General features: G+C 42.5%; 6 protein-coding genes across 6 annotated transcripts; 4 read left to right on the forward strand and 2 right to left on the reverse strand.

Moving 5' to 3' along the window:
• Nucleotides 1-63: 63 nt before the first annotated feature.
• EAF01_007417 (uncharacterized protein) lies at nucleotides 64-1,394 on the forward strand (the record flags this gene model as incomplete). The annotated part of the gene is made up of 3 exons (XM_038915672.1): nucleotides 64-277; nucleotides 320-606; nucleotides 654-1,394. 3 exons carry the CDS (start codon nucleotides 64-66, stop codon nucleotides 1,392-1,394), a joined length of 1,242 nt encoding a protein of 413 aa, XP_038769310.1.
• A 3,077-nt stretch (nucleotides 1,395-4,471) lies between these two features.
• Nucleotides 4,472-6,088, forward strand: EAF01_007418 (uncharacterized protein; the record flags this gene model as incomplete). Its single annotated transcript, XM_038915673.1, has 1 exon — nucleotides 4,472-6,088. One exon carries the CDS (start codon nucleotides 4,472-4,474, stop codon nucleotides 6,086-6,088), a length of 1,617 nt encoding a protein of 538 aa, XP_038769311.1.
• Nucleotides 6,089-7,492: 1,404 nt separating this feature from the next.
• Nucleotides 7,493-9,413, reverse strand: EAF01_007419 (uncharacterized protein; the record flags this gene model as incomplete). Its single annotated transcript, XM_038915674.1, has 2 exons — nucleotides 7,493-9,006; nucleotides 9,077-9,413. The coding sequence occupies 2 exons, from the start codon at nucleotides 9,411-9,413 to the stop codon at nucleotides 7,493-7,495; spliced, it is 1,851 nt and encodes a 616-aa protein (XP_038769312.1).
• A 3,641-nt stretch (nucleotides 9,414-13,054) lies between these two features.
• Nucleotides 13,055-13,759, forward strand: EAF01_007420 (uncharacterized protein; the record flags this gene model as incomplete). The annotated part of the gene is made up of 2 exons (XM_038915675.1): nucleotides 13,055-13,393; nucleotides 13,457-13,759. 2 exons carry the CDS (start codon nucleotides 13,055-13,057, stop codon nucleotides 13,757-13,759), a joined length of 642 nt encoding a protein of 213 aa, XP_038769313.1.
• A 196-nt stretch (nucleotides 13,760-13,955) lies between these two features.
• On the reverse strand, nucleotides 13,956-14,649 carry EAF01_007421 (uncharacterized protein; the record flags this gene model as incomplete). The annotated part of the gene is made up of 2 exons (XM_038915676.1): nucleotides 13,956-14,503; nucleotides 14,583-14,649. 2 exons carry the CDS (start codon nucleotides 14,647-14,649, stop codon nucleotides 13,956-13,958), a joined length of 615 nt encoding a protein of 204 aa, XP_038769314.1.
• A 3,953-nt stretch (nucleotides 14,650-18,602) lies between these two features.
• Nucleotides 18,603-19,589, forward strand: EAF01_007422 (uncharacterized protein; the record flags this gene model as incomplete). Its single annotated transcript, XM_038915677.1, has 1 exon — nucleotides 18,603-19,589. The coding sequence occupies one exon, from the start codon at nucleotides 18,603-18,605 to the stop codon at nucleotides 19,587-19,589; it is 987 nt and encodes a 328-aa protein (XP_038769315.1).
• Between the last annotated feature and the right edge of the window lie 272 nt (nucleotides 19,590-19,861).

Raw genomic sequence — 19,861 nt, forward strand, 5'->3', positions numbered from 1 at the left:
AAAACAACCTTTCTTGACATCCGTCCATCTTCTATCTTACTATAAAACTTCATATCAAACATCATGCCTCAAGTTCTACCAGGTGATGTAACTGGCTTATACTATATTTTGGTCAGCAACCTCCCATGGTCATGCACATGGCAGATTCTAAAAGACTTCGCACGAAAACATGATTCTGAGGGACATTGCCTTGCAATCGAACATGCACAGGTATATCCAGGGTCAACTTGTGGGTGGGTGACAGTGCATGGAAAGGAGGACTTTCTTAAAGCACTTCGTAAGTTCTTCGATTATGAAGAGATAGGACTAACAGATGCAGAGCATCTACAAGGTGGAACTATGGGAAATCGAGCGCTGTGTGCAGATGGCCGCAACGAAACGAAGCCGATTCAAGTGCGGGATCTTGCTATCCCATGGACCACCTCAAACTCCTGCGGAAATGTGGCAAGGATAAGGAACACTTTCCCAAAACCAACATCTTCGGCGTCACCAGCATCTGCAATGTCAATTCAACAGATACCATTTGTCCAAATGGCTCCTTTAACCGAAAGCACGTATATCTCTACCTCTACATCAGCGAGATTTAATGACCGAGGATTGACCCAGGTAGATCTTCCCAAACTTATTGCCATGACATAAGTTAACAAGCGCAGATTCAACAAACACAAAGTATTGAAATGTATCCAAATGCCCCAGTACCGCTCACCTATCCACATATTTTGTATGCCGGTGATATGGCACCAGATACGCCAGTATACATACAACCATCACCACAGTCATTCGCAGCATCTCCTCCTGTCTTTTACATGACTCAAAGATCTGATAAAATGACTATTGTAAAAAGCAAAGTCATCATTACCCAGCTTCCTCGAGAAACATCAACTTCTTATCTAGAAACTTTCCTGTACAATGTAATAAAATCGAAATATCGCGGCAGTCCATCCACCGAGAACCCTCTTGATGCTCTACGCTACATGAATATCGAAAAGCATCCAGATGGAAGGCAAAAGTGTCATACTTTCCTGACTTTCAACACGCATGACATGGCCCAAGCTATTGTGGAAATGCTTGAAGGTGTGATATTTTGTGGAAAGGTTCTGCAGGTAAAGCTGGCCAAAGAGGGAGCAGAGCTCAGAGAACGGCGGCAAGATATGAAAGCCTACAAATCAAGACCTATGACATCTCAGGGGAAGAAGTCGGGAAGACCCAAGGAAACCAGGGGGAGAAAGATCCAGACAATTGAAGAACGAGAGAGGGACAGAGTTTTCGCAGCCAGGTCGAGTACTGTAGCTGCAGTAGCTGCAGTAGCTGCGCGAGCCAAGACAGAGACAGATACAAAGGTGAAGTCACCTATGGTGGTGAATGGATCGACTCCGGAAAGTAACTGCTGGTAATCGACCAAACAGATACTTCATGGTCCTCCAGGCTGGTCCCATGAGGAACACTATGAATGAAGACAGTGACAATATTGATGTTTAGAGCAAGCGAGGGTGGCATTATTTTGAGTTTAGATAACCATAAGCATATGGTACTGGCGAATACGGTGGGTGGAATGTATTGTGAGCATTAATGGAGACCACTGGTGGTTCTTGTGGTTTTTTGAACTTCTTTGAGATCATAGCGCTGTATTGTATCTCCCACGCACGTAACTTGTCTCATGAGTCCATCTTAATACGGGCCTAGTAGGCGTCGTCGTTAATGTCCAGAGTGAGCAGTAGAGGATTGAAGTAGCTCACAATAGAATCTTTCTCAATTGGTTATGACAAGTCTGGTTGTTTTGCTACGTAGTTCATCTCCCCAACAACAATATCTTAAACCCAAAATGAGAATGAATTTAAGATATCATAATCTTTTGAGACACTAAATTTCCCATGTTTACTTATCGATGAACTGATCTTAATCCCAGAGATTTTCAACAAGAAGTCTCACTAATCAGAGAACATCAAGTATGGTTCTTATCATCGCTTATACGATAGAGCGGTCTCCTCGAGAGGGAATCTCCAAATAGTGAACATGTGGGTTTACTTTCTGGCTGCTTGGGAGCTGTAACAATCTCATTTTCTGAAATGATAAGTACATCTCGGGTAAGTGTCACCTGTGTTCTATGGTTGTACTTCCTCATTGAATGTATCCAGACAAAGACCACCAAGACATTGCCTGACTGATAACATTTGATTCAACTCACACTTACCTGCTACATGTATTTACTTGAAGCAGGGGCTTCATTCAAGCTTCTATGAGAAAACATCGGACGAACTCCATACTGATTATCCTTGTTTGCTTGTGACACAATCATCGTTTCAGTCCGAGATTATGCGAGATGTCCTGTCCGATTATGCAAGTACCCATCTTAAGACCTGCAACAAAACTTCCAGCACAGGCTACGCACGTGCAGTATTTTCTGGCGGCGGTCTTCTTTCCTATCATTTCCGATATTGCTTGAACATTATGATCATTTTCTTAATGTAATAGAGTGTGACCAGCACCAAAGATAGAGGAGATGAGGAATGAGGGAATGAGGAATGAGGATGATGAAAAATGATGAGAATCACATGATATCACTCGAAGAAATGACTAAAGCATTTGTTGCATATCTTGAGTGACGCTACTGAATATTTGTTGCATGTCTTGACAATGTTGTAGTTTTAGTCCTGCATGAGAAAGAAGCGCTTGACTGTGTTGGTAGTGGCAAGGACTATTTTTAGGGGGCTGGATGAGGAGGAAGAGAGATTAGATTGGCTGGGAGTGGCTGGGATAGAAGAAGCCGAGATTTATACGACAGAGATGAAAGATTGAGTCTTTGGGTATTCATTCATATCGGCTTCTTCCTCTGATATACACAGTACCGTACAGTAATAATTGACGAAGAGGCGATAAGATATGTCCTGCTAACCACCTGTCTCACTGTCAACTATTAGCCCACAGACACTGAGATCATCTTCATGCCTCGTCACGATAATGTATAACCTAGTGCAATGAGCAACTCAGAGTTTGGTTTGCTCAACTACTCGGGTATCTTCTTGTGCAATTAGTTCAAGGCTCTTGTTTTGCTTTGCCAGATTCTTGCAGCATTTGTTGCATATCTCAGTTGCTTCCTGCAGTATCGACCCAACGAAGCGGGATCAGAATGACTACTTTTGTGCCGAGTACTTTTCTGAAGAGGCTAGATTTGTACTTTGTGTGTGTACGGAGTAGACAGGGACGGACTTGGATGTCGTACAATTGGCGAGTGTATGACATATTCTCAAGAGTACAGTCGAAAGTTGATACACCACAACGAAACGATGATTGTGCAGGATTTTCAAAAAACACTTTCCGCAATGATGACAATCGGATATCGTGCATACGTAACAGGCGCTTTGAGATGAAATTTGAAAGGACCTTTCCAACGCCGAGGAATGTTGGAGTGAAGGGATGAACCGAGTGTCCCTGCGACTAAATAACATCTAAACTCTTAATAACAATTGTACTAGCTTATACCTAACATAAATACCCAAGTAATACATATTTTCAATAGAAATGTTGGAATTATCTGTGCATATATTGGTTCTTCATGGATTGCCATTATCATTTCAATATCAATACCTACCTAGGTACTGTAGTTACAATCCTCAATCCTTGATTGTGATTCACCAACCTCTCGTCATTTTCTATGGTCGCGCAATATGCGCATTTACGTGATGTGGATGTCCTTGAGGCTCGAGATGCCCAAGCCAAGCTCATGCTCCTACACATCACATTCCACCAAACAACCAACCACCATCATTTTGTACTTTGTACATACAAGATGCGTTGACAGTACCATTTGCCAACGACTAGTTTAGGTTTCTTTTATGTCTCTTGAGATGATTGTAACTTTAGATTAGACACCAATCTATTACTACTACCGAGGTGTCTATTTGTGTTTCGTTTTTTGGCTTTGTACCTAGCCACAAATGCACAAATCATATCCATCTGGTTGAACCCAAAAACATCTCATGACTTAAAAGTTAACGGCTGTTTCATTACTTTAGCCCATTCTTCAAACCAGAAGAGTTAAGTTCCTTCGTTCACATCACCCCACTCACTACAACCCTACCAAAGGAAATCTAGTAGTCTAACCAGGGGTCGAGTCCTATATCCCGTCCCTTTCTTAAGCTACCAAAGTTATCGAAACTCTAAGATAAAACTTTAAGAATACTTGTGCACAGCACGAGGGAATATATTCAAAATCTTCATTCCTACTTATCTAGATCTTGCCTGAAGACATTACATGTCAATATCATCGATATTTGTCTCATCGACATTCCGTAACACACAAGTCTGACGGAACCATACTTGGATGATCCTTTGGAGGCACATCACAACCCTTCATTTCCTCGCATGAAGAAGGAAGGGAGTAAGGTTATTTATTATTCATCCTCGGTACCAATAACAGATTAGATATAAACGGCAAGAGCATCCGAGACAGGTTTATGCCGAGAATTTCATTATGCCAAATCTCCAATCTCCTGTCCCTGCAGCACAGGGCAAGATACAGCCCCAAACACATCAACGAACACATTCCTTAACCCCAGAATCACCTCGAACGGTCTCAACATTAAAGACAGTATGGGCGGAGACCCAATTTGCAGATGAAGCATCTGGAGGAACAACCCAAAACAAGATCGAAGCACCTGCTCCCTTACCTGCCGCTGCGGCCCTCGCTACGAGTAATTCTCAATCGACGGCTAATGAAGGAACATCTCCTCCGCGACCAGCTCGAACACACCAACGCTCCCTCTCACAATTATTACCTTCCTGGAGCACGCGTCAAACTCTCCAAGCTCCTAACGGATCGGCAGATAATTCACCCACCAAGGAGGATCTACCATTCGAATACATGGCGTCGTTGACTGGAGATAAGGGTGGTCGAGCAAGAGTTCCCACAAGGAAAAGTGGCTGGTTTGGGGGATCTTCGGCTTCAGAAGTTATAGGATCGGAACACGATGAACTGGACTCGAAAAAGGCATCTGCTAGAGAACCTTCGCCAAATCGAAAGCTCGAAAGAAGGGGAACTCTCCCTGTCCTCGATTCCAACTCGACTCCCGCGAAATCAACCGGCGTCTTCGGTTTCTTATCCTCTTCAAAAGCTCATGCACAACCCATTCAACTGCCTTCAGATCTGGACAACGACGAGTATATCAATCTCGACATTCAATCTTCACTGTTTCCATCCGGTCAAATCGACACTTTCTCCCCTGCTGCCTTCAAAAACCTTCGCGTTAATGCCGAGGGCGTCATACAAAAACTCCAAAACGTATACAAACTTCGCACTATCCAATACAATGAAATTAGAGCTGAAAAAGATGCACAAGAAGAAGAACTGGAAGAGGCCCAGACTCGCGCTAAATTTCTTAAACTTCAACTAGAGGATATGGTCAAGAAATTCAATGAACAAGACAACACTATAGAAGAATTAGTAAACCAGCTTGCCGAAGAAAAACTGGCTCGTGTGGAAGAGAGAGATCAGTTTAATGCTCAGATAAAAAGGAGGGAAGAAGAGGCGAGGATTTCACAACATCGTACGAGCTGTTGTTCGACGGCGGGAGAAGAAGATCTAGGCATTCCTCCAGATATAAGAGCTAAATGGAGGAAAAGTGCAGGTAGCGCTGACTTGAGCGGCGAAAGTGATGATGATATGGCAAGTGGCGGAGGTGAAAGTGTCTTCTCGAGAAGCCGGTCCCCCACACTTACAGTCTCGACTGTCATGACAACCAAAGAGAGTACGAGAGATAGCACCCCTGATGTACCTTCATCATTTGGACGTGTTGGTGCTTTACAAAAAGATGCTCAAATTAACAACAATCCTACGATAGTCGTTCCCGCCAAACCAAAACCTCAAACTTCAGCTTTCAAGAAAATGTTAGGTATTGGCTCTGGCGAATCAAGTCCTACAAATGGATGCGCGAACTGTAATGGTCAGGGAACATCGATGGCATGGGATACTGTGGGTTTATTAAGAGCTGAAAATAAGACTCTAAAAGATAGAGTCAATCTAATGGAAGGAGAGATTGAAGGGGCTTTAGACATATGCGGAGGTCTCTTTCCCGTCGGGTCTGGATTATGAGAAGGACAATTGACAAAAATAAACATATATTATCAACCAGCTTGAGAAGAAAGCTGGTTTCGACTTGGGCATCACCAGGATGATGAAATCCACAAGAACGATCAAAAAATAAATACACCAATGACGACAATGACCAACCAACAGACTCAATAGCAGTCTCCATTATACCCCTTCTTGTTCCTGTTTTTTTTTCTTTTTTTTCTTTGGGTTTGCATGTTTCTCATGCACTCTGCTACCCATTGGATGGGCTGGGTAGCTTCACAGTGTTGCGTATGACTCGCTGCGCTCTCTCAACCTTTGGACATTTTCTTGGAGCTGAACTTGGATGTGTTTCTTGGCATACAAAATAGCATTTGCTCTGCTCTCATTATGGCTCATGGCTACGGTGGATTATTAGCATAGTAAAAGGAGTTGTGCGAATTTCTGCGCAAGTGTATGATACGTTCTTTAAGCGAGGTCGCGGAGGAGGAGATTATATTTCCTGTGGCCTTGTATGGTTTTGATTTTGGGACTAGAGGTACGGGATGGATGGGTGTGTGGATAGCAACATATATCTAGATAGTTGTTGTCAATAGATGAATCGGAAAGGGATACCTGGAGTTTGGTTGCTTGATTGTGTGTGTACATTTTGGTGATGTTCTGGTGATTTCTAACTTTATTTATGACTATGTTCCAGGAATAGAATCATTCATGAAGGCGATGATAAGTACAAGTCAAATTCACTTAAATTTTTGGCGGATTATATAGGGGGCTAACTAGTCTACGTAGGTAGGTATCTACACGGCACATGGAATCTGAGGATTTAGAGACTCCAGCTGCGCAGTTTTTGAGGGGGTTTGGCGAAGCAAGAACTACCAACACTAGAGATGATAATGACATGCATAGTATTTAACAACCTACCATATGCGAGGCATAACTCATCTATCTTTCGTACAAGTCGATGCGAGACGAGTTCTCTTATGATATTTTACGGAAAATAATGCCAGCCCTTTTCTGGATATTAATTGTCTACGTTCTATAATAGCACGGATATTCATATATTATGCAGCCAGCTAGGGATAGCATCCTGTATTATCCGATTTCGTGAAGATTCACAACGGTACACACAATCACATCAACACATAAAACTCTCAATATGTAATATATGGCCAAAGTAGTCAATACAGATTTGATCAATTTCACAATGATATGCTATCATCCTAAGATAAATAGCCAACATGCGCAGAAATTCCAGTGATATCAACAACTATCCATGCCATCATATAAACTATCGTCTTTGAACTATCGTCTAAGATCCATTGTAAGCTCAAAAAGATCGTGGTTTTGGGTCCGAGGAGCATTTATTCATCCGATTTCCATCTTTTGCGGCAATTCTACACGCAAATACTGTCGAGAGGAAGAGCTCTAATGAGCTGCAGCACTAACAGCCTTGGCCGTTTCTTTAGTCTCTCGTTCTAGGAGTGCCTCCATAACACCCACTGGACCAGCGGCCTTCATTTCCTTAACAATTTGGTCCACGCCAAGTTGTTGGTCGGTCCACAGTGGTTCTGGAGCCTCGCTGCCAGCTTCGCCTACACCGATAAAGCCACCTTCGGCGGCCCACTCGGAAGTGCGTTTGATACCGAGTTCGGTGAATACAGAATCGATCGCGTTGACAAGATGTTCACGATATTCGCGAACGTGGCCTGGTGTGGGAGTGATACGAAGGCGCTCTTGACCAACAGGAACGGTAGGATAATTGATAGATTGGACATAAATGCCGTGAACGTCAAGAAGCATGTCAGATGCACGTTTGGCAAGCTCCGCATTTCCAACAAGAACAGGAATAATGTGAGAGGGATTAGGGATAACTGGAATATCACGCTCGCTAAGTGAGTCTTTGACGGCCCGGGTATGAAGTTGTTGAAGGCGGCGGTCACCTTGGTATTCCGATTGATATTCTATGGCGGCTTGTGCACCGGCCATGGTTGCGGGTGGAAGAGAGGTGGTGAATATGAAACCAGCAGCGAGCGATCGGATAGCGTCAACCATCTTATGGGATCCGGCAATATAACCACCGACACATCCGTATGCTTTGCCTAGAGTTCCAGTGATAATATCCACGCGGTCCATGATGGTACCCTTTGGACGACCTGCAAGATGTGCTTCGTAGTCTAGATGTTCTGCTACACCAGCGCCGTGTGGTCCATACATTCCTACTGCATGGACTTCATCGAGAAAGGTAATTGCGCCGTATTTCTCGGCTAAATCACAAATCCCCTCGATGGGGCCAATTGAACCGCACATGCTGTACACAGATTCGAATGCAATAATCTTAGGAACTTCGCGTGGAAGAGATGCCAACTTGGCCTCTAAATCCTCCAAATCATTGTGCTTGAACACCATCTTCTTCGCACCGGAGTGCCTGATGCCCTGAATCATAGAAGCATGGTTCAAAGAATCTGACAAAAATATACAATCGGGCAACTTGCTACCAAGGGTCGCAAGAGTCGCATCGTTCGCCACATAGCACGAAGTAAAAACAAGCGCAGCATCCTTAGCATGGAGTTTCGCAATTGATGCCTCGAGGCCAACCGCATGTTGGTTGTGACCTGAGATATTTCTAGTACCACCAGCACCAGCACCATATACATCAAGGGTTTCATGCATCGCTTTTAGGACTTGTGGGTTCCGGCCCATGCCCAGGTAGTCATTAGAGCACCATACCGTCACTTTCTCATTCTTGTCGGCCATATGAGCGCGAGGGAATTCTTTGGCCAATCGATTGATGTTGTTGAAGTAGCGGTATGACTTGTCCTTGTGCTTCTTCTCCAATTCCGCATTATAGAATCCCTCGTAATCGAATTTGGGGGCCTTTGATTGGTCATGGCGAGTAGCTTGAGTTGGTGGGCGCGTTTGCTTGATGTGTTGAAATGGCACTGTTCATCTTACGTTAGATGATGACTCGATATGAACAATGGGGGGCGGATCGGACAAGAAAACACATACCATTTTCACGACCAAACACAGTATCCTCGACAGCCCTCGCTTCATGGGATCTACTAGTATGAAGTTTTGCCTTTCCTGTGCTAACTTTTCCGGAAAAGGCTCGAATGGCCTTCATAGCAGTCACGCCACCAAATCCAACCTTTCCGGCCTTTGCGGTTTGAACGGCGAGAGCTTTGCCCATGACTGGACATCGACCCGCAATGGTCTGGAGGTTGGACATACTTCCCCCACCTGGGGAGGCATGGGGACGAGTAGAGGTCGAGAGGGATCGGAGGGTTGCGGGCGACGTCTTTTGAAGAAATGGGCACATTGCCCGACCTTTCAGTACGGCTTCCATGATTGTTTGCTTGTTCGATTGATGGATTGACAATGGATTCAAAGAATTGAATTGGGAGCAATAACCCTCGTGAAATTTCCTTTGAACCAGGAAATACGACGAGCGAGAAGAATATTGAGAGAAGGGTGAATTTATTTGGAAGAATAAAAAGAGGATAGAGCGACGGGATGATAGATTATTATGTATGCATTGGACTGGAGTTTGTATAAAATCTTACCGAGGGGTGGAAAGTATAAAGTGTACTCTGTAGTAAGAGAGAACCCTGACTAAATTAAGTTAATAGTGTAATACTGTAATTAATAATTCTCGACGTAACGGGAATTGGATTAAATCTTTCCGCGATCGATAATTATTTGGAATAAGCAGTTTATGATTGGTCAGTTAATGGAAATCAACGAAGATTTAATATATTTACGACGTCTTGGAGTAATTTCAAGATAGTTCCTCTCGGCTAACAATGATTGTTTTTATCAAACAAGTACCGGTATAGTATGATTCCGGTATAGTATGACTCCGGTGCATTCTCTTTGTGCGCCTTGAGGTTGTTCGAGATGGTTCGAAGTTAGTATGTATGTACGTAGTATGTACACTATCCCATGTGTACCTGCGTACCTGTCTAGTAGATAGATAGATAGATAAATAAATAAATATACAGCTTGGATCTTATTATATCTTTCACCCTGTGGTGCCACGAGAAGGCGTTGGATTTGTTTTTCTAATTACCAAAAATTCTAGAAAGCGGTTCGTTTTAACAGCCAGAAAGTAGATGAAACTATCTAATGCATACCTATGATTTACCTATCCCGCAATCGTAAGAAGATCAGGTCATACCGGAGACACTTGGATTTTCAAATCCCGAGTTCTGCTCTAGAATCAAATCAATTCTCGGAATCTGCGCAAAGTTTCAGAGACCCCTTGGTATCCTGGTAGTCACAAACTAAAGTACAGGTTATCCACATCGGGGGGTTTTCCATCATGTCGTATTCGTACTCGAAATAAAATAGCTTGATAATTCGGGAACTCTGTACTCGACTTCTTGCTATGCTAAGATTCTACTTAGTTCTAGCGTCAATCGAGTACTTCGTTCGGAAATTCTAGAAGCGATGCTAGAGAATCTAATTATATCGTAGGGCTGCTTCATGAGAAGGCGATAATTATACAAAAACATCAATTCTATTTCCCGTCAGACAAAGTGTTTTGAACACCTCCGAAACCGATCGGGATAGAACTTTACAAGGAATGATACATCCAGCAATGATTACCCAATGCCCACCCAGAGATTCCCCAAACTTCTCCACGGAAATAGATTCTCACGTTGATGCATCAATTCTTACTATGACTGTGTACGGAACTCCATCAGTCAATACAGTTGGATATGAATACAAGCCAGAATGACGATATCCCGTCTGTTCTAGTGGACAGTATACATAATATACATTAAGTGTGTATTCACACAGCCTGTATGAAATGCAATCATAGTTGATTACTCTTTTCAAATGTAAAATCTTTGCAAATCTAATCTTTCCGCTCCAGTCAAGTTGAAGTGCTTGAGTGCTGTGGAGCTAATTAAGTCCATTGTCAAAATGGCACATCATCTGTTGACAACATACATACGTTTAGGGACGGGAAGAGATCGCTTGTTTAACTCGAACATTGAATCTACCAGTTCCAATTAAATCTCATAATTTTATGTGTTGATCAGGCTAAAAGAAAAAAGCGACGTGCGTACTCTCTTTAGTATACCTCATGTGCGCCTGGGCTCGATAATCATCCACGAGGTCTCACAGATAATACTGCCATCTGCTTAGATGTAGCTGTCGCTGTAGCAGAAGATGGAAGGACATAAGAATCGAAGGTATCAAAGTGTTCAAAGTATGAACCATAGTCGTACAATTGGCATATGAAGTTTGATTGCATTTCCAGGAATGATGGTCAGCGTGAGGTTTTTGATCATTTCTCTCGTCTTCCACTTCTGAAATTGGACCAGCTGAGTCTGATGGGTGTGCGTGGCGTGGTTTCGAAACAAAGAGTTGATGGTATTTTATGATAGGATCATAATTCAAATGGCATAAAACATCACCTTCCCTCATTATTCATTTACCAATTGTTCATGATCGAAATCTACTTTAACAAGCAAGGAAGTTCGATTTATAAGCTCACGTACCCCTTTCGTTCCTCAATTATCATGTCGAGAGAGCACTCTCTACTAATTGCACACTGAATCCAAATATTTGCTAACAAATTTCTTGAAGGACAATTGATCAAGCCAAATGGCTCGAGGCGCATGTCACGATCTCCTTGCTAGAGACACAGTTCATCTTCGCTTACAAATATACCCAACACGACCCTCCACGACTTCTCCATGACCAATCTCACGAAAGATTGTACCTTTACATGAATCACCAGTCCCATTATGCTCTCCTACCTTTTCAAATATCGCAAAGCCTCACTATTTACTACTTCATGCTCTATTCGGATCGCAAAGCGAGCTATCCAAACTGCTGCATCCTGGCCGATGATCTTGCATCGTCTCTTATCCATCTCAGCTCTCGAGACATAACGCTTGCACTTTTGTCATGTGCGCCGATTAGCAGGCGGAAGAATTTAAGAGGAGTATCAGTTCGTGCTACGAACAGCTCAGCCCTTTTGAGGCAGAATGGAATCACGACTTCGGATTACAACAGAAGAGGGCGGGGATGAATACTATTAAAGAAGAGAATGAAGTTTCTTTTTTTTTAAAAATAAATAAAAATAAAGGTAAAGATAGGAGTGCATGGCCTGGGCTTGCGCTGAAAGGGAGGAAATGAAGCTTTAACATACAGTACCTGTGCGAGAGGACCAAATTGATCACTGATTACACATATATTGTTGGACGCGACTCCACTTGGAAGACAACACGATTTCATGGGAGGACGAAAATAAAATCATGATTCAAGGATATGAGGGGGCGTGAAACGGACGAATCGAGCATCGCAATTCATTTAAATCCGAGTTCGAATTCGAATTTCACAATTGTGTGGCGCTTAAATTTGCGTAGATGCCGTTGATGTTTGGATTTCCACAGATAAGTCGTTGTATATGAAACAAAGCCATATTAAATAAGTCTTTGTAGGATCTTATGAATCGAATTCATCAGTCCGTCATATTCATATCTATCAAATGTTCAGCATATCATAGACGATCAGACCTGAAAGTCTAAGCGAACGCCACTTCCCCGAGCTTATTACCCCACATCCCAAGTAATGGACTACGTCAACACTTCGAGCTTCTAGAATTGAGGGATTCCGCTGATTCCACGAATATTCAATCTGAATGACTCTTGAGATGCGGCCTAGCGCACATGGACATCTCGATGACTGAATCTTTATGTTTGCGTAAGACACGGGTAAAGAACTGTCAATATGTCATTTGTTCGACTCCTTCACGTTGACATCATTAAACACGAGTATGCATAGCTAGTGGTGGCGTTACATGCGTTTCGTATACGTAGCTGTCGTCCAGAATGTCTATAAGAACACTACTCGTACTTGCAATATCTTTTCTCTATTCTTAGACAATTATCTACTTTTAGTACTCACTTCTAGAACTCTCATTCGAACAGTACTCGAAATTTCCCATCACTCATACTCACACGTACAGTCATGGCAACCGCAACAGCCCCCGGAGAGAACTTTGAAGTTCGCCAAACCTCTTCGACTGAGGATTGGCACCCCAACCCTTCCAAATCTATCCCTCTGTCTCCTGCTCGCCAAGCACTCGTTGACGATATAATTGCTCTGTATGGCTGCGAACCTACCATTGAGCGTGTCAAACGGTACACACCTGATTGTGTATATGACGACCAGTTTGTGTATGCCAATGATCGGTACAAGATGGCTGGACAGTGGTTTGCGCTACCAAAGTTGTTCAAGGATAGTAAGAACGAGGGTTATGAGGTTGTAAGAAGTGATGATGAGGTGATCCAATTCAAGAATGAACAGGTATTTGAGAATCATTGCTAGATAGCTTGACATACGTCTCAACAAATTCTAACAATTGGATAGTCATGGACCTTTAAAATTATTCCAAAAACCGCCACAATAAATGCACTCGTGACTTTGTCTCTCGATCCTGAAACCGTTCATAGCGATTTCATACGAGTCAAGTATCACAAGGATCAAGCCAATGATAAAGACTACAGCCATGAGGGTGTAGGCTTTTCATTCAAGAAATGGCAGGCAGATCAAGTGGCAAAGCATATGAGCAGTGATGAGGTTGCAGTTTTCAAAGAGGATAGTCTTTCTGGGAAGGAACCTGTTAGAAAGTATGGCGATGGTAAGGGCGAAGCTCCACTGAAGGACTTGTAATGCGAGGTTAGGAGAAGACAAATAGTATTGTAAAATTTCTCTTATTTATGTTACCATATGAAACGCCGTCTATGTAAATTGATATTGACATATAATAATATATAACCTTCTTCAATACTGAACAATTCCATCAGGTCTATAATCACAATGCTCCGACGCAATTGAAGTAAGAAATAACATCAATATCAAAATTCCCTTACCGACCGTCTAATAGCATACTGCCAGGCTCTCCGAAGAGCATCCAAGGATCTCGCCAGTCTTCTGTCGATCGAGTTTCAGTTGTTGTGACTTCGAAGTCTATCAAGTTTGACTGAGGCTCAATGAATCTGCCAATCATTGGCCTAGGTGCAGAATTCCCAATTAAAATCTCATCAAGCTCGTGAACAGGGTAAGGAGTTTTGATGCCCTGCTCAGGTGATGATGAAAAGTTGTGATCCGATACAATCTCCGCGAGACATTTTAAAGAAGCAAAACCAGGCGGCACAGGGCTAACACATTTATCATTCTTTACTCGTGGTATTTGATTTTGTTCCAAATATCGATTAGTGATTACTTCTGAGAAGCTGAAAATTGGCCGTTCAACCTCATTCGAGCGCTTTGGATCTCTGAGCCATGTGCACCACGTGTCGTGGTGTTTTCTTTGTTTTGGTAACTCGAGGTTTCTCTTGCCTGTTCCGTCTTCTGATCCTCCGTTACTGGACAAATCTGTGTTCTTGAAATTGACGGGCTGTTGCGGTACCGTGTCTGTAGTCTCATGATGGCGATCAGTATTATTGAATGTTAAGTCTTACTCGACTACGTGACTATGAACGGTATCATATACGTTTCTCGGTTTGGGGGAGTGGAACCCAGAATGTTGGTGCTTCAGCAACGCAGAAAGATTGGCCCATGATTTTTCGCTGTGATGCATGGAAACCGAGGGATCCAGCCCACACTAACCGCATGTCAACTTGCTTTTACTCCTCATTCTAGCTTCAGACTCATCTACAGCTTCCCCACTGAGAAATATGCCTCGGTCGGCTTTTCCGTCTGTTCGTCGGTGTGTATGGGTATCGGCTATCTTGTCCGCAAAAGATATATTTAAAGTCAAACCGGCGCCTTGTAACATCGTACTCGGTGTCCCCAAATCTGAATTCTAGTCAGTGCTCGTACATATATGCAGAAGTTGATCAGAACGAGCCTATTCCAAACAGCCTGGCGGCTTTTTTTCGTCACCGCTTCAATGACTTGGAGTGATAACATCTTTTCCTTCGTAAATCCTCTCTGCTCAATACTTCCTTCCTCCCAGAAGAACGTGGAATAATGCTTCAGCTTTAGCATCGGTCTTCGCATTGGTAAGTCGTCGCTGTGCGCCTGAAAATTCATGGTGAAGAAGAGATGTCTTTGTGAGGCAAAGTTAACTTGACGTGATTGAAGATACGAGACTATGTCTGATGATGAAATGTTGAGTCAATTTATGAATAGCAATCAATGGTCTCTTCAGAGGATAAGAACCAAAGCTGAGGTACAATCACATCTGTATCGTGCCTTCCCACTGAGTTATGTTTCTAGTATGTGCACCTAGACAGCGAAACATTGATTTCCACCACACCCCAAAAGTTCGTCTTGACGATCGAAATCAGCTTTGGGAAGAGGAACTCAACTTTACAAGCATTCAAATTCCATGAAAGCTTCATTGGTTCTCATCTGCCAGCAGAAATGGCATTGACAAAAGTATTATACATCATGCGCTTGTGCAGCTTTAAGGAACATCTGGTCACTGTCATCCGATGTCGAAGCTGGCATAGAATCGGAATGAGATGATGAAATCTGTTTATCAAGAAGTGAAGAGAGGCTGGCGAGGCTAGGCAATTAGATGGAAAGACACTTCATCAGCGAACAGTTGAAAGAGAATTCTTCTCTCAAAGGCGTTCAATAACGTAAGTCATGGCGTAATGCGTCTAATGGCGTAATGCGTCTAATTGCGGGGAACCACTCTATTAAAATCTCAGTTACTCAACAATCAACTATAATACAATCTCCAGTATCACTTTCAGATTCATCTTCAACTTCTTCTCCAATATCCTCTTCAGTTTCAGTTTCATATTCAATTACTTTCCCTTTCCCTTTTCCTTTTTTCATTGTCTGTACCTTAGTAGCTTTTTCGACTTCCACTACTGCATCACATAATTCTTGCGTAGAAATATGAAAATGACCCTTCAAAACTAGTCTCTTTCCTTTCTTATGTATCGTACGTTTCTTCATAATAGCTCGTAAATTATTCGCATCGTGTTGATGAACAATACTTTGAGCTCGAAGTTGCTCACTCCCAATCGTCAATTTTCGAATGTATTGACGAACCGGGGTTGAAAGAGTCGTATCATTTTCAATTGTTGAATTTAAAAGGTTATTTGCTGTTTGTAAGATTGCTACATCCGGGGGTGAGCTATTGACGAAGACTTGGTTAAAAATATCAAATTGGGTTGGTTCTTTAGATATTTCGACTTCGGGGGTAAACTCTCGATCCAGTGTACGGAACACTCTCTGTGGATTAAATGGATGTAACCCAGCTCCCCGCCATGCCGATTCGATATTTTGATGATGGCATACGTCGGCTCGAGCTTTAATATATGCCTCCATCCATTCAATCTTTTGTATTCGTACAAGTTGAGCTTGATTCAAATCAGAAAGTGCTGCGGTGAGCCGTTTTTTTCAATGGACCGAAAACCGCAACATCAAGTGGCTGAAGCAAATGCGAGGTATGAGGAGGAAGTATAAGAAGTACAATTCGATTTTGAAGGCAGTGAGCTATAAAGCTTCCACTAATATGAGAATCGTGGCCATCGCAGATGAGAAGCCGATATTTGCCACCTGCTTTTGCACGAGTTGCAGGTTCGAAAACGCGTTTTAGCCATTCTAATCCATGAAGATTGCTTGTCCAGCCCTTTGTATTTGCTGAAAAGAACCAGCTACCAAGAACTTCCTTCGGAATCCAATTTTGAAGGACATTTTTACCTTTAAAAATCCCGAGTGGTGGAAGAATGGATTCATCCGCACAAATACACTCTACCATTGAAATCCACTCTTGACGGCCTGGATGTGCTTGATGTTTTGTACGAAGTGTAGAATCGATAATAATTCGAGTTGATTCCATTGTCCCAATTGAATGTCCAGATTCATCCATATTATATTCGTCTTTCTTCTCAATTCCATAATCCTGAATCGCTTTTTGATACGCGTCAAACCAAGTACTACATGTTTCCCTGGTTGCACCATCCATTCTTACAGATTCAATTCGACGGCCAATAACAACTGTAAGATGAGGATGTCGTTTGATAAATCGTGGAACCCATTTATGACCAAGAAGGTGTTGTGGTGGGAGTTCAAGGGAGTCAAATGAGAGGCAATCCAAATTATAAGTCCGTTTTGAACGTAACTCCTCAACCAATTCTTTTAACAACTAATGGCCTGGTGAATAGCCACTAATTGTCAATTGCTTTATCCACTTAAGAAGTACATTCTCTTGTACAGCAGAAAGTTTCTGTTGCGATTGACGTGCTTCAGAACGCGATGAACCCTCTTTGACGCGTCGCGTCACAGTATCTTTAGAAAGCCCCAGTTCTTTTGCAGCTTCATATGAAGACTTATACTTTCCATTTTGAACTCCTAATACTGCTTCAGAAAGTCGAGATTCCATTTCCTGCACTTTTAAACTTTTTCGACGGACCATTGTTGAATTGTTGCTTTTTTGATGGGGTGGTCCCCCACAATTAGACGCATTACGCCATGACTTACGTTATTCACTTAAACCTTTCACGTTCCATACATGAGAGCCCATCTGATTGAAAGCACAATGACTGTGGATTGATGCAGGTAAATAGAAATGGAGATGATGCAGCTTACTGACCAATTGATGCTTCGGTATATTATAACCCTAACCCTAACTCTTTGAATTGATAAATACTCACCTTTGTCTTTCTATTCTTTACTCCTCTTCACATCAGATGAGAATTCGAGAAGGTTCCCAGGTTTATATCATCCGATGTATACCTAGTGAACTTTCGTTAAATTATTTCACTATATCACTGTCTTCTCTTGCGGCATTTGATACAATATCTCCCGAAATTTCTGTGCTATCAACCAAGTCCAGACACTTCCATTCTTCATCTTCCCAGTAAACACCGAACAGCACAATATCACGCAGCTAGGACCAGACTAAGTTAAAGTCACAACTTGATCGACAGACTCTCCCATACAACTAAACCAGAATAAAGGGATGACTCTCTACGCAGAAACATGTGCTGAAGTTCCATCCAACATGCAGATACCCAATATTGAATCACACGAACTGCAATATTCACTTGGGCGATATATGGTTGTGACCATGAGAGTTCCGAATTTCCTGAGTTTATTAATTCTTCTCCGTTAAGCTTCTAGTGGTGTCTAGAATTTTGAAAATTAACAGCTACCAGAACCTTTCCATTGTCAGCAACAATCTAGAATTATCTTATTCTTAGTTATTGCGAATTCAGTACTTGCTTTTACCTTGAGGCGCCCAGTAACAACTCGGACAGTATGCCATGTACTGTAAAATTTAATGAACATGGATACTATCGAATAACTCCTACTACAGCAGGTCAAAGAAAGATACTCCTGGAAGAGTAAGTAGCATTTTCTTGACCTTTCTATTCAACTCTAACCCTAACAGGTATTTCTCCCTCACATGTTACCATATCTATTGAAAGCATTTGACTACAGCAAGTCAGAGAAAAGTACTCCTACAAAAGTACTTAAACGCCCCTCTACATTTGCTTTTGATGCATTGTTATTTAAGTGTTGAATAGAACTCCCACAAATACTCAATATGGCTCCGAGATCACCACTGCAGACATTGCTCAACCCAAGAATAACTTCGACAGATTTTTCTGCCACCTTTAACCTCACCTTTACCACTTTCTTTGACGGTAGATTATCAAGCTTCTCTTCGGCTGAAAAACACCTCAAAGACATGCTTGTCAATTATAAACTCGAACAACAGGGCTTTCCTCAGTATTCGAGATTTCCCCTTGAGATCCAGCGAAAGATCTGGATACATACACTACCTGATCCAAGGGTCATCCCCATAACATATGATGATACCACCCAGGTTTGTCAAAGTACCAGTTCAATTCCAATAGCCCTACACGTGTATAGTATCTCGAGAACTGAAGCCTTGAGATTCTATTCATTATCTTTCGGTACCACGAACGAAAACGGTCGTATTTATTTTAGATTCAGATTTGATATACCTATCTTATTGACCAATCTCTTCGACAGAACCCGACCTCCAAGGGTGCCCGCTGAAAGGTTTGAGAGTTTTATCAATAGCACTCAGAACCTTGAAAAGCTTGACGCAATTGCTATGATACCCGGACTGGTCAAATCAATTTTTGGCCCTCATCCGAGACCATGCCCAGATCTCTGCAACAAATTCGTCGAGAAAATGCCAAATTTGACACATCTGCTATCTACAAATTGCACTAGAGAAACAGATGAACTACATATTGGTATGTCTGGATACCTTGCTGGTTATAGGACTATTGGCACCAAAATGTGCAGTGATCTGTCTTTGTCCATGAAGTCTTATGCACTGAATGAAGACGCTCAACGCCGGACCGACAACTTCAAGAGGTTCTGGAATATTTATTGGTGTCAGGCTTATCTGGAGCTTCATGGCCTACCTTTAGTATTGGTGCAGGAGAGGGACCTAGAAGTTGGTGCGGTCAGGCGGTTTTCCCGCGCAGGGGGTGAATGGGGAAGTACACCATGGATTCGATCTGTGCTAGGCTATCCTCGTCCAAGCGGGGCTTGACCTGAAGATTGAACCTTGTTTTTGTTGCGGGTAAAGGAGAATTGACGACTGCATACTATCTTTGAGTTCGGTCTGGGATAGACTGTCTGGCTAGTTGGTCAGTGGGGGAACTGATGCAGTGACGAGGAAATCTAACATCAGCGAAAGGTGACGCGCTAGAGCCGGTGGTTATTTTTATGGTTACCAAATGATATCAAAAGGCCGATTGCAATTTTCTTGAACATAGGTGTGATAAAAAAAGCCTCAAAATAAGACTTCCGTGTCAATATTTA

Source organism: Botrytis porri, assembly GCF_014898465.1.
Source record: "Botrytis porri strain MUCL 3234 chromosome Unknown BPOR_009, whole genome shotgun sequence".
Classification (NCBI taxonomy): Eukaryota; Fungi; Ascomycota; class Leotiomycetes; order Helotiales; family Sclerotiniaceae; genus Botrytis; species Botrytis porri.